Consider the following 12,453-nt stretch of genomic DNA (forward strand, 5'->3'; position numbering starts at 1 on the left):
GTGGCTGTGTTCCCATGCATTTGCTGCCCTTGTCCTTCTAGTTGGTAGAGGTTATGGATTTGGAAGGTATTGTCAAAGAAGCCTTGATGAGTTGCTGTGCATCTCATTGGTAGTACACACTGCTGCCTCTGTATGGGTTTTGGAGTGAATGAATGCTTTAGGAAATAAATAGGATGCCAGTCAAGCTGGCTGCTTTGTCCTGGATGGAGTCAAGCCAACTGAGTGTTTTTGGAGCTGCATTCATGCAGGCAAATGAAGAGTATTCTATCACATGCCTGACTTTTAGTTGGTGGAGTCAGGAGATGAGCTGCAAATTGCAGGATTCCCAGTCTCTGACCTGCTCTTGTGGCTAAAAGCAAAATCTGTTCTTGCATTTGAAGAACAATTAGATTACAGAATCTTTCAATCACTTTGAAAGCACAGATTTAATTAAGTTTGAAATGTTGCTTTGGAAGGAAACCGAATCACCACTTGCACATAGCAAGGAACTGCCAACAATAAAGAAGTTCAATGTTATAGTGATATTAGCTGAGGGATGAATGGTGGCATGCCAGAAGGAGAAATCACTGATCATTTTTAAGTAACATTTAAAGTCATACAGTGCAGAAACAGACCCTTCGGTCCAACTTATCTGCACCAACCAGGCATCCCAATCTGACCCAGTCCCATTTGCCAGCATTTGGCCTATATCCCTCTAAACACTTCCTATTCATATACACATCCAGATGTCTTTTAAATGTTGTAATTGTACCCAACTCCACCACTTCCTCTGGCAGCTCATTCCACACATGCCCTCCCTCTGCATGTAAATGTCACCCCTCAGGTTTTTTTTAAATCTTTCCCCTCTCACCTTAAACCTATATCCTCTAGTATTGGACTCCCCTGAGGAAAAGAGATCTTGTCTATTTACCCTATCCATGCCTGTCATGATTTTGTAAACATCTATAAGGTCACTCCGCAGCCTCCAACACCTCGAGGGAGAAAAGCTCCAGCTCAAACCCCCAGTCTCAACAACATCCTTGCAAATCTTTTCTGCAGCCTCTCAAGTTTAACAACATCTTCCTATAGAAAGGGCAACCAGAATTTAATCAACATATCTGAAACTTTTTCATGTTAAAGAGGTGCACAAATTCATAGTTTGTTTCAAGCATTCCAAAATGCAGCATTCAAAGTCTCGATCTTAAGTTAATCCATTAGTACCATAGATCTTATCTATCTAGATGAACGGTATCAGTTTAACACTCTTCAGTGCTGCTGTTGAGCACCAGCTTGACTCCTTGGTCCAATCCTGGAATGGGTTTTGAGCCCCCAATCTATTGATTTGCAGGTGGACAATGTCACAGCTAAATGTGGACAGCTGACACTTTTTTGAGACATTCCTTAACCAGAAATTGCTCACACTAGTGTCCCACATTTCCCAAGTGTCACTCTTAGTAAGTTTACTTTTGCTACTTGTTGAGAGTATTTAAGTAACAGTGCTAGGGCTTGATGTACTGACCAATGAGCTAATTCCTAATGCCTTATCAGGTAACAACTGTATATCCAAACTATTATAAAAGTAATAATCATCCATGAAATGTTCCATAATTTGGTGAATTTATTGATTTTTTTTCCTCTAGGGTACAGGTGGTAATAAAACGGTCGCTCTCCAAGATGGTCTAAATAAAATTGAGATTGAAGTTGCTGCAGAAGACGGAACTTTGAAGCGGTATAAAATAGAGGCAACCAAGCTCAGTTCAAGCACTCCATTACTAAGCGGACTGAAAATAGCTGAAAAGTTGCCGCTTGATCCTCCATTTTCTATCAATGAATATAAATATACATGTATGTGGGTGGTTTCTTTGATGAATCCTGAAAGTAAATTAAATTTTCTCCATTGTAGGCTGGTCAATGACCTTGCATAGCAGGGTTGGAGACAAAGAAAGGAAATGTTTCACAGCAATCTACAAAGTAAACAACAATCTCGTTTAAAGTAAAATTAAGTTATCTACCTCGATTCCCTCACTTTCTGATCAACTGACCTGCCAGAAAGTCTAATTGTTTTCTGTCTTCTTGCAGATTAGCCCATGTTTTACGATGATTAAACAGTGCTTTCAGTGAGCAAATTTTGTTCTTATGAACAAATGTCTTAAGAATTTGCAGACCCCAGAATTATCTGTGGCTTTTAATTGGATTAAACTGAACTTTACATGACTCTGATATTTACAGTCTTGTTTGGATGATAGAAATACCAAATGCAAGAGAAGAGATGTGCATGCTGAATTTGACTGCTTTATTCATATGCTAAACAGTTCAGTGAAGCCATTACAAATATCGTGCATGTAATAACAGTTGTATACACGCAGTATAAAAATGCCTTAAGATGTGAAGCTCTGATTTCTTTTTTCAGCAGCGTAACAGTCTTTTAACATTCCAAACAGCATTTTTACATAACTTTCATCTATGCTAATTTTTTGGTTTCTTGAAAAGTGCCTCTTAACACAACTTAATAATGGCCCCGCAGTCTTCTTAAGAGCGTGCCAACTTTTAAGCACAAGAAGATTACAGATCAATGGAAAACTGTTTTGCACAGAAATCCAATACATAGAACATAGAACAGTACAGCACAGTACAGGCCCTACGACCCACGATGTTGTGCCGAACTTTTACACTAATCCTAAGGTCTATCTAACCTCCACCCCCTACCTTATACTATCATCCATATGCCTACCTAATAGTCGCTTAAATGCCCCTAATGAGGCTGACTCCTTTTTAATCAGGAATGTGGCCAAATTTAGTCTAAATTCATACATGTAATTTATAAATCTAGAATGGAATTACAATCTCCAAAATATCTGTGAATTTTACCATAGTGAAATATCAAATTTTAACAATTCAGGGATTCAACTGACTGTCCAGTTATGTGAATACTGATTTGTTAATCTAGAAGTTGTGGGATTTTAAAATATTTATCGAGAACAGACTGGGGAAACAGGTGAAGCATCAGGGTAATGATGTAAGAGAGAGGAGGGGAACAGTGTGGATCAGAAAACTGTGAATAGTTGTGGACATGCAATACCTCTTTGAACCAGGAGAATGTGAATTTGCAACCTGCTCCAACCACTGTGTGGAGCAAATATGCAAAAGCATTGAAGCACCACGTTATTGTCACTCTCTACCAGATGCAAAATTTTGGTGATTATTTGTGACCAGGAGTATGGCTATAAGCAAAACATCCTCTGGCAGGGTGCATGTATGGATTCAACCCCCTTTTTAAACTTAGGCTGTGTTGGAAGTATGCACAATGTGCTCTTTCGAGGAAATGCATTAAGAATGTAAGAGTTTAGGATTTTTTGAGCATTTTCTAACCTGTATTTTCTAATAAATCCAATTTTACATTACAGTTTATTAATTTGCATGGATGCTGAAATATTAAGCTGTTCACTATTAGGTTGTAGATAAGAGCTGTGTCTGTGTGTGTGTGAACAGCTATGTCTCAATTGTCTGAAGCAATGTGGTTAGGCAGTGAGGTTTAGCAATTTTTTTTTGTATTTTATGTCAATACAGGTTCTAAAATATGTACAAATCAGTGCTAAATTTATTTTCACATATTTAAAATTATTCTTTTAACTTTAGGTACAGCACCACTAAATATGATCAGTGTAGTTGTTCAACCAATTGCCCCAGACCGTAATATGAAAGTGACTGTAAATGGTTCAGAAATCGGGAATCAAACATTCCTAAATATAGGACATACCAAAGTGGATGTGAATGTTACGTCAGCAGATGGCACTAATTCACAGGTATAATGCAGTCAGTCTGCTTGGCTAAAGTTTCCTTTAATTTGTTGTTTTCTAGCAATGTAAAGACATTTAACATCATCTTAAAAAAACCTGAATCATTAACTTCACATAATTTTTGCCCTTTTGATTTTGAAAAACATTTGGGCCTTTGTTTACTCGATGGGCACTCTACATGAAAGTTGTTGTATGATGATAACTGCAATTGCCCAAAGTGTTTGCCATTAGAAGCAGTGACAATCTCCTGGAATGGGATTTGAAATATGGCAATGTAAGCAGCTTATTCCAATATTGGGACAGGTCTGGCATTTTAGGCACTTAGCCACAAGCTCCCTGTAGAGAACAGCAGTGTGGACTCTGTCAAGAGTGGCCTCCAACAACAATTGGCAAAGTTTGAGAAGCAAAGGGTATACAACCACTGTAAGACCCCAGGCCATCCTTCAATTTTGAATTGTGGATGCTCTATTGTGGAGTTTTTTTTTTACTCTCTCATGGGATGTGGACATCACTGGCTGGCCAGCCTTTATTGCCCATCCCTAGTTGCCCTTGAGAAGGTGGTGGTGAGTTGCCTTCTTGAACCGTTGCAATCTATGTGCTTTAGGTAGAGCCACAATGTTGTTAGGGAAGAAATTGCAGGATTTTGACAGTAAAGGAACAAGGCTGAGTTTGTTGGAGTTAGGGAGTAAGCAGATGTTGGCAATGGATGGGGAGAAATGGAGCCAAACCAGAAGCCTGGCCATTATGAAATGGTGGGGCATGATTGAAGTCTGTTCCTACTCCTGTTTCTTATGTGCTGTTTGATAGTGCCAGCTTCTAAAGCCAGCCCTGCAAATAAACCTGTTAAAATAATAATTCTCAAACTTTCCTGAACAGATATATCAGATCATTATCTCCCGGGTACAGTTTCCGTGGTCTATTAATTTCACAGATCACAATGAGGCCCTAAAGTATGAGTGCCCAATATCCCTAAGGGCTTACTACCAGCCTGTCTCTATCAAAGGAAGGTAAGAAATTTTTCAGATCTTATTGACTTATATTTATTCTACAAAGTAAATTTTTGATTTGCTGTTTTGTTCCTCTGTTGGGTCCCATGATCAACATTGCAGAATGACAGGATGATCCATATCAATCTGCTTAGAGCCAGACATTTCAACGTTCAATAATTTTAGAAAGGAGTTGACAAGAGTTATGAAAAATGTACTATGTTTTAGTACAATTGCCTTTTTATTTAGCTTACTTGCATAATCGGTGCCAGTTTCATTGAGAAGATCCATGTCCTACATGCTAAAGCCTGTAGTTAATTTACCATCATATGGGGAAAAAAAAGTCTAACAATTAATTACAATCACAGTAAACTGCTATCCTGATGTTACCTATCAACTTCAATGACTTGAAACTCATTCACAGAATTAAGAATGAACAATGAAATACTGAAGAGCAGAATGCCTTGTATAAAAGATCTAGAACTAGCTAACAAGAGACAAATCAATCCTTTTAAGAAATATGTTTCTAGATTTTCTTATGGTGTTTACTGAGGAAAGAAGCATGGATGCTAAAGAAATAAGGGAAACAAGTGGGGATGTTTTGGACCGCATACACATTACCAGAGAGGAGGTGTTTGCAGCCTTAAGTCCATTAAGATGGATAACTCCTCTGGGCCTGATCAAGTCCATGCTCGGATGTTGTGGGATGCCAGGGAAGAAATTGCAGAGGCCCTTGCAGAGATTTTTGCTTCATTTTTAGCCACTGGTGAAGTTCCAGGAGACTAGAGGGTGGCTATTGTTGTTCCATTGTTTAAAAGAGGTAGCAAAGACAAGCCAGGGAACTGCAGGCCAGTAAGCCTGACATCAGTGATAGGAAAGTTTTTGGAGAGGATACCGAGGGACAGTATCAGCCAACATTTGGATAGTCGGCATGGATTTGTGTGTGGGAAGTCATGTCTGACAAATCTTTTAAAGTTCTTTGAAGAGGTAACCAAGAGGATGGATGAGCATAGGCAGTGGATGTTGTCTATATGGACTTTAGTAAGACTCTTGACAAGGTCCCACACAGCAGGCTAGTCATGAAAGTTAGGCTGCGTGAGATCTAGGGAGAGTTAGCTAATTAGATTCAAAATTGGCTCAATGGCAGGAAGAAGAGGGCGATGTTTGAAGGTTCTTTCTCGGACTGGAGGTCTGTGACCTGTTGGGTGTCACAGGGGTCGGTGCTGGGACCTTTGTTATTTGTTATTTACGTAAATGATCTGGATGTGAATGTAGAAGGCATGATTAGTAAGTTTGCAGATGATACAAAATTAGGAGGTATCATTGGTAGCGAAGGTTATCAAAAATTACAGCTGGATCTTGATCAGATGGGGAAGTGGGCTGAGGATTAGCAAATGCAGTTCAAACAGACAACTGAGAGGTGTTGCACTTTGGAAACTCAAACCAAGGTAGAACTTATACAGTAACTGGTAAGGTCCTGAGGAGTGTTGTGGAACAGAGGAACCTAGGACTACAAGTACGTAGTTCGTTGAAAGTGGCAATGGACAGGGTGGTGAAGAAGGCATTTAGCATGCTGGTCTGCATCAGTCGAGGCATTGAGGATAGGAGTTGGGACATTATGTTACAGTTGTATAAGTCGTTGGCGAGGCCGCACTTGGAGTATTGTGTACAGTTTTGGGCACCCTGTTATAAGAAAGACATAGTTAAACTGGAAAGTGTGCAAAGAAGATTTATGAGGCTGTTGCCAGGACTAGTAGACCTGAGTTAAAGGGAGAGGTTGATCTGGATAGGACTTTATTCCTTGGAATGTAGGAGAATGAGGGGTGACGTTATTGAGGCGTATAAAATCATAAAGGGCATAGATAGGATGAATGCTTATTGTCTTTTTCCCAGGGATGGAAAATTGAAAACTTGAGGGCATAGGTTTAAGGTGAGAGGAGATAGATTTAAGAAGAACCTGAGGGCCAACTTCTTCACACAGAGAGTGGTGCATATGTGAAGTGGGCTATCAGAGAGAGTGGTTGAGACAGGTACAATAGCAACATTTAAAAAACATTCGGATAAGTACATGGATGGGAAGAATTTAGAGGGATATAGATCAAATGCAGGCAATTGGAACTAGGTGATTGGGCACTGTGGTCAGCATGGACCAGTTTGGACCAAAGAGCCTGTTTCAGTGCTGCATTACTCTATGACGCTAATACAATACTCCAGCTACAGTCTCAGCAATTGCTTCCTATATAATTGAAGCAAAACACCTTTTCTCCTGTAATCAAACTCTTTTGTAATACGGGCTAGCGTACCATTTGTATTCCAAATTGCTTGTTGCAGCTGCATCCTACATTTCAGTGACTTATGAAGAAGGACACCTAGGTCATCAAAAATATGTTGACCAGTAAATGTCTCCTGGGAAATATTTCGTGAGATGGCCTCCATCATATTGCCTTTTAGTTGGGAAGTTGAAATTGGTTTGGTCACCATTCTTTAGTTTAGGAGTGGGATCTGGAATACCCTCCCTCACATTTCCTGAAAAAAATCTTCTAAAGCATATTAGACAGACTCTTTGAAATAGCAATCAATCTGTTATTACCCAAGTAGTCAAAATTTAATTGCATCTTTAATCAATTATCAAGGCTTTTAACTTTGGAATTCATCCCTAAACCTCTCTTTCTTTAAAAAGTTCCTTAAAACCTATCTGTTTGACCAAGCCTTTGGTCTCTGTCTTGATTCCTCCTTTTACAGCCTGGTGTCAACATTTTAGAGGAAATGCCCATGTTAACAATCTCAAGAGGCTTACAATATTGAAAGGGCTGTATGAATTCAGCTTGTTGTTCATACACAAAACAATGTTTAAAGTGAGATACCTAAGTGTACACTGTATCAATGGAGGCATACTGAATCAAATAACCTGTACTTACAGAAATGTAGCAAAAAAACCTTGGGAAAATTAAGGGCAAGAGATGATGATGCCACATCTCCTGAGGGCATCCTCTAGGCTTCAGCTGTAATTCCAGTGATAAATCAAAATAGCTCATTAGAATGTGACCCAGATTCAGAGACTTCAGGCATCATGTCAATTCAATAATTTTTTTCATTGGGGATGGATTCTGTGCCCACCCTTCACAAAGCAAATGTCTTTGGTCTGGAACCTGGAGTAGTGACCCCAACTTCTCTGATTTACTCATGACAAAGCATTGTCTTGGAGCATGATAGACCCAGTGAGATCAGACTTGCCTATCATAACACAAACAAATGTGGCCCCCTGAAACGTGAGACTTTTTGTTTAAACTTCTTAAATTGTCTTCCTTTACATTGGGTGCTCCTGGGCCATACATGTATTCTTTGATAGAGTGATGAAGGTGGGGGTAGAGGAAGTTGTGCTGTGAAACCTATTTCAGTGGTGGGCAAGTACTGAGCTTTCTAAACAAATGGGTCATCGAATGTGGAGGTTATCTGCATTGACAAAGAGCATTCCCATCCTCTATGCAACTGAGATCCAATTCTTTGACAACAGGAACTCCAGCAGGATCAATGCTGGAGGGCACCAGCAGATGCTTTCCCACCAGAGCTCTAGAGATCATGTCACATGGATATTAGAGACCAAAAAAAAACACCATTGAAGAATCATGTCTAATACATGACTTTGCAATGATTGTTAGCCAGCTTTCTGATCATGCTACTGATTCTTCTATAACGCAATTTATTACTGTTGAAGGTTTCTACTTAATGGGACATTTCCTGTGTGGTTAAGGCTACACTCAGAACAATAAAACCTTGAATTTGAACCAGATTATAATGCCATAATCATACAAGGTGGTGTTCTCACAATACCAATCTACTGTTTAGAAGCTAAATTATGATTGTACATCCTTCTAATTACTGTTACTGTTTCTTATTGCCAAGTGATCCCAAGCACATATTCTCATCATCGTGCATTAAGTTCCTCACTCGAAAGACCAAGTGTGATCCTTTTGATGATACTCCCTTTGATCCACAGTGGTGTGTTCCAGAATATGAGGTGGACAAAAGAATGTCTGCTGCTTCTGTTTACTGTTGCTACAGATATAGAGGTACAACCACCCTTCTGGGAATATTTTACAACATTTTTGAAGGTTCAAATAGAAATATTGTGTTGACTGTCTTGAAGAAACCCTTATTCTCTCATTAGTTTAAGTGTATTACAAAAAAAGGTTCCTCCAATTCTTCAGCTTTAGGTATATGTTCATTTTTATTATTTATCTGCACAAAATAAAACAAATTTAAAACAATCTCTGTGAAGGTGCTGGAGAAACTCATCAGGCCTGGCAGCATTTGCTGTGAGAGAGATGGAGTTAATGTTTCCAGTGCATTGTGGTTCTTGATTCTGAAGGTTTGAACCATTTGAACTCAAACGTTAACTCTGTTTCTCTCTCAGCAGAGGATGCCAGAACTGCTGAGTTGTTACAGCACTTTCCGTTTTTAGTTTAAATCTCCAGCATCTAACAATATTTTGTTTTTATCTGTAAAGATGCAACATTACTAGGGTCATAAACTGAAAATAAGAAATTGAAGTAGGTTAGACCTCATCTGTCATTCATAGCTGACCTTCTACCTCAACTTCACTTACCCACTATATCTCCTTATCCTTTAATCCCTGTAATATCCAAGAATCTTTTGACCTCCAACTTGAAAATATCCATCAATTCAACATCTGTGGCCTATGGCATAAAAAATTCCAAGGGTTTATTACCCTTTGAAAGAATTTCTACTCATCTTTGTCCTATTGTATGGTCAATCCTGAGAGTATGATCCTTAGTTCTAGACTGTAACCAGCAGATCCATTCCCCATTATCTGCCCTATCAAACCATTTGAGTACTTTTATGGGGAGAGGGGGGATAAATTCATTCACATTATACTCGGACTTGCAACAGTTGCCCAGGTGCAGCCAGCTCACAGGTTGCTATCTACTAGGCCTGTGCAACACTTTCCATTAATATGTTTGAAGTGTCCCACTTGAGCCACGTATGTGGTAACCTGAGAACTGTGTACATTGCTCACCGAGACATTCTTAGCCAATTACAGATGGAATATGTAGTAGCAGACAACAGAAAATATTTGTAACTGTCTCTAGGCATACGCTGATTGTCGTGCAGTTTCAACAATGGCTAGCTTTGCTCGCAGGGATAATTTTTAATTTTCAGTTAACACAGTGTTTTCAAGTGTGTGTCACGTGCTTTTTTTTTTATTGTGCTTATCCCTAATTAATCTTCCTGGTGATGTTGCAAGTATATATTTATTGTCAAGCACTAAGAAATATTTAATTCAAAGAAAAGTTTAATTATAGCTGTCTGGGGCTCACTACGCAATGTCAACTCCATACTTTTCAATACCATTGCCTTTCTCTTTGTCTTGGGGCCTTGGCCAGCATTTTCCTCCTGTTCAGCACATCTGTGGGTTAAGTTAGTCTATTTATTGCATTACAAATTTCAGTTTTCATTTCCTCCTCAAAGTTATTTCTTATTCTGATGAGCACAACAGTAATGTTAATCACCCATCTGAAAGGACCAGTGAAATAATTCTGTTTTTCCACATCATTATTTAAAACCTATTCCACCTTTTTTGCGTAATTCCGAGTTAAAGGAATCAATAGTTCATAGAAGTGATTTGCCAATGAATGGTGCTGAGTGACTTCATCCTGTGAGGATTCCTCAGCCTTCCTGATTTGATATCAGTGGAATGTGTCTGCTTCCGTTGAGTAGAAGTACATGGGGAAGATGTTAACTGGCACTGCAGGGCAAAAATGGAGCAGCTTTATTAGAGTCCACCATTACATGAGTCCAGTCCCACATTGGCACTGTCAAGTGATCAATTTAGTAGTTAAAAAGAACATCCTTGTCTTCTGAGCTTTATGAAGGAGCTCCTGCAATTAAGGTTTATTTAAGAAAGAAAATAATAACAACATGGAATAGGCTGGGGTCAGCTTTACTGCGAAGGAATAATGTATTGGAGCAATTCACCCACTCTTGATAGAACACATAAGGTTTTAATCACATTGAAATCAATGGCATGAAGCCGCACACCATCCAGGCAATGAAGTTGAAAATTTGCCTCCCTTACAGCTAGGTTTGTGCCCCTTCTAAACATAAGGAGCACCATTTAGGAAAATTAAGATGTTGTCCCTTTTTTTTGATGAAAGAGAATGAGACTGAAATTGGTTACCTATAAATATCAATTATTATACGGGAAATAAGACACAGCATACTTTATCTCTGGAAAAGTGGGCTGTCTTGCCTCAGGTTGAATCTAGCTCTACATACACCTTGTACCCCCACCGTGGTGGGAATAGGGAATGAAGCCCATTTTGCATTTCTAATTTTACTCTTTAGTGAAGTCAATGCAGAGCAATTCAGATGAAAGGTCATTGATGTAAAATGTGTTCACCCTGTTTATGGTGTGCAGAGATGCTACCAGACCTCCTGAATCTTTCTAGCATTTTTTTTATTTCATATTTTCAGCATCTACAATATTCTGATTTTGTGGTCAATGTAGAGCTAATGTAGTGGAATGTGAAACTGTCATGAGACACAACTGTCTAAAATATATTTTTGAAAAAATTTTATAAAGATTTTCAGCCTATGACTTCAAGACACCTCAAACATTTTTACAGGCCATGGAGCACTGACTGATAATTTCTTTTGAAGCTTTTGATTAAGGGATAAATACTGGCCAGGACACCACAGATGTGATCTCTTGCCCTTCTTTGAAATTGTGCTGCAGGTTCTTTATGAGTCACCATATATGTTTATATGCAGTCTTGTTTTAATATCTCAATCTGAAGGCAATATCTTCCACAGAGCAGCAGTGTCTCAGTTTTGCACTGGAGTATCAGATAAAATTTTCAAGCTCACATCTGTGGAGTGGAACCTGAACCTATTACCTTCTGACTCAGAGGGACAAGAGTCACTAACTGATCCATGACTTACACATTTATCTCATTTCTATTCCTTTCAGACCAGTTAGGTTAAAATCAGGGCTCGATTACAGTAATATTTCCCACATCAGTTTAAAATTTGGACAGAATGCTCCTGTTAGCATGGTAGATCTTACAAATTATGTGGCCAGATCTATTGGATCAAAACTCTTTTTTACCTTTTGAATTTGGGAATGCTGAAATGTCTGCCAAGTAACCAACAAAGATTATTTTCATAGCCTTCATGAAATTATTTCCAAGTCCTTTCTCTAGCCTTAAACTTTCATTGGTATCAGAAACTGGTAAATGAAAGCAAACTGATTTTGAACTTTGTGAAAGAGTCAATAATTATTGAAATATAAATCACTGCTACATTTTAATAATTCCTCTTATATATTGATACACACACATCTTTACAGCAATGTTTTATCTTTACTAATTTTATTTAGTGATGAAGATCATTGCAGATAAATTTCATATTTCAAGTATGAATAGGAGTAAACTAATGAGCCTTGGTTCAATTAATTACAATACCATCGCAGCTGATCTCCAAAGATAGACAATCCAACATCTTATTTTCTGTCTAACAGGAATTCAGTTATGTTCTGATAAATATGTAAACTGTAGGATTGATTACAGGCAGTTTTTAATTCTTACTGTACGCTATGCATAAAAAGCAATCACATAAATACTGAGGTTGTTTTACTTTCTAAGCAACCTGCTCAGGGATATTATAACACA

At 38.5% G+C, this 12,453-nt stretch overlaps 1 protein-coding gene across 4 annotated transcripts in view; it reads left to right on the forward strand.

Moving 5' to 3' along the window:
- Positions 1-12,453, forward strand: part of LOC109930670 — a 135,753-nt gene that overhangs the window by 2,845 nt on the left and 120,455 nt on the right. For all 4 annotated transcript variants that reach the window (XR_007262922.1, XM_048601246.1, XM_048601247.1 and 1 more), the window contains exons 2-5: positions 1,620-1,824; positions 3,616-3,782; positions 4,653-4,783; positions 8,666-8,832. Coding sequence is in view for 3 of the 4 variants with exons in the window: in XM_048601246.1 (XP_048457203.1) it covers positions 1,620-1,824; positions 3,616-3,782; positions 4,653-4,783; positions 8,666-8,832 (670 nt within the window). In the remaining variant the exon portion in view is untranslated. The remainder of the gene's footprint in view (positions 1-1,619; positions 1,825-3,615; positions 3,783-4,652; positions 4,784-8,665; positions 8,833-12,453) is intronic.

Source organism: Rhincodon typus, chromosome 9 (genome assembly GCF_021869965.1).
Source record: "Rhincodon typus isolate 14 chromosome 9, sRhiTyp1.1, whole genome shotgun sequence".
In the NCBI taxonomy this organism is placed as follows: Eukaryota; Metazoa; Chordata; class Chondrichthyes; order Orectolobiformes; family Rhincodontidae; genus Rhincodon; species Rhincodon typus.